Consider the following 1,629-nt stretch of genomic DNA (forward strand, 5'->3'; position numbering starts at 1 on the left):
GAGTATTGTAGAAATGATTGGAAACTCTGAATTGTCTGTCATTGTCCTTTGTCATTGTAGGAACTTATTTATAATGGCCGAGTGTCGTCAATCTTCATGTCTTGGTCCAATTCGGCCCCGGTCGTCAATCACCTACTACTACTAGTCTCTATTTTTTATATTTTATTAGGTGGCCAGGGAGTGTTTTTCAATGCAAACAATGATTCCTTCCTTTAGAGCATATCTGAAAAACCTTAGAAGTAACAAATCAACTTATCCTTACGCCTATCATAAATAATAGTACAAATACCCCCAATGCTCTTCATACCATTTTCATCATCTCTTCATCTTCCTTCCACCAACAAACAATTACTAAATATATCATTATGGCTTTTGTCCAAAATTATGGCTTCCCATTCTATTCCCCACCACCATCACCCCCTTCCCATTCTCCCTTCCTTCCGCCACCCTACCACCCTAGCATGCAACCACCACCATCACCAAGTCATCCTACTTTTCAGCCACCACCACCAAGTCATCCTACTTTACCGCCGCCACCAAGCCATCCTCTTCTTCCACCGCCATCCCCACCAAGTCGTGTTCCACCGCCACCAAGCCATCCCCTTATTCCACCGCCAACCCCACCAAGTCGTGTTCCTCCATCACCGCCACATCATCTCCTTCCACCTCCTCCGCCACACCATTTCACTCCACCACCGCCTTCACTTCCACCACCATCTCCAGGACATCATACTATCATCATAGTGGTGTTCGTCTCATTGGGTGGTCTTTTCCTACTCGGGTGTCTCTCCTTTGCACTCTGTTGCTTTCTCAAGAAGAGGAAGAAGAAACAAATTAACGAGACCGAAATTGTGAGAGTTGACGAACACCTCAAGATTCAAGAAGTTGTAGTACCAGGTCCACATGGTACACAGACCGTCATACTAAATATTGATGAAGACATACATGTTGAAGAAGAGATCAACAAGAATGAGCTGAAACTTAACAAAGGGTCTCATCATGATCATGCTATTACTTCCGAATCCCCTCAATCGAAGAAGGCGGTTGAAATAGCCATAGCAGCAGCTTCTGATACAATCCAACATTATCATGATCACAAAAAGAGTTGATCAAAACTCTCTCTTCCAAGTATTCCAAATTCTGATGAACCAAGCAGAAAGTCTCATTTTACTTGTGATTTTTTTATTTTTACCCATCAAAAATAAATGTTCACTGTAATTAAGGGAAATACAACCTAACCAAGTTGTATTTAAGCACCCGATAAACTTATAAAATAACTTAAGATTCATCGAACTCTACAATTATCTTTATATAAATTGGTGGAAAATCTCATAACTGTATTTAATGAACATGTCAAATCTAATCGTGTACAAACTATTGCATTATGATAAATTAATTCACTGCAATGAAATATAGAGCTCATAACGTAGCATCGATATCCTCGTCAAATTGAGATAACATAGTAAAAGATAGTTTAAAATTAATAAATATATCGCCAGACAACTTCAAATGCCAGAATTGATCAGCAATCATTAACGAAGAAGATTTAATCCACTCAATTCAGAGTTATCATCAATAATCTTGTTTCATGTTTCAGTTTCTTTCTTAATTTTTTTATGTCCGAAATTA

General features: G+C 39.0%; 1 protein-coding gene across 1 annotated transcript; it reads left to right on the plus strand.

Annotated features, from left to right (window-relative positions):
* The first annotated feature begins 321 nt into the window (after positions 1 to 321).
* Positions 322 to 1,109, plus strand: LOC124921605 (protein TRACHEARY ELEMENT DIFFERENTIATION-RELATED 7A-like). Its single transcript, XM_047462278.1, has one exon. It carries the CDS (start codon positions 366 to 368, stop codon positions 1,107 to 1,109), a length of 744 nt encoding a protein of 247 aa, XP_047318234.1. The 5' UTR covers positions 322 to 365.
* Positions 1,110 to 1,629: the final 520 nt, after the last annotated feature.

Source organism: Impatiens glandulifera, chromosome 1 (genome assembly GCF_907164915.1).
Source record: "Impatiens glandulifera chromosome 1, dImpGla2.1, whole genome shotgun sequence".
In the NCBI taxonomy this organism is placed as follows: domain Eukaryota; kingdom Viridiplantae; phylum Streptophyta; class Magnoliopsida; order Ericales; family Balsaminaceae; genus Impatiens; species Impatiens glandulifera.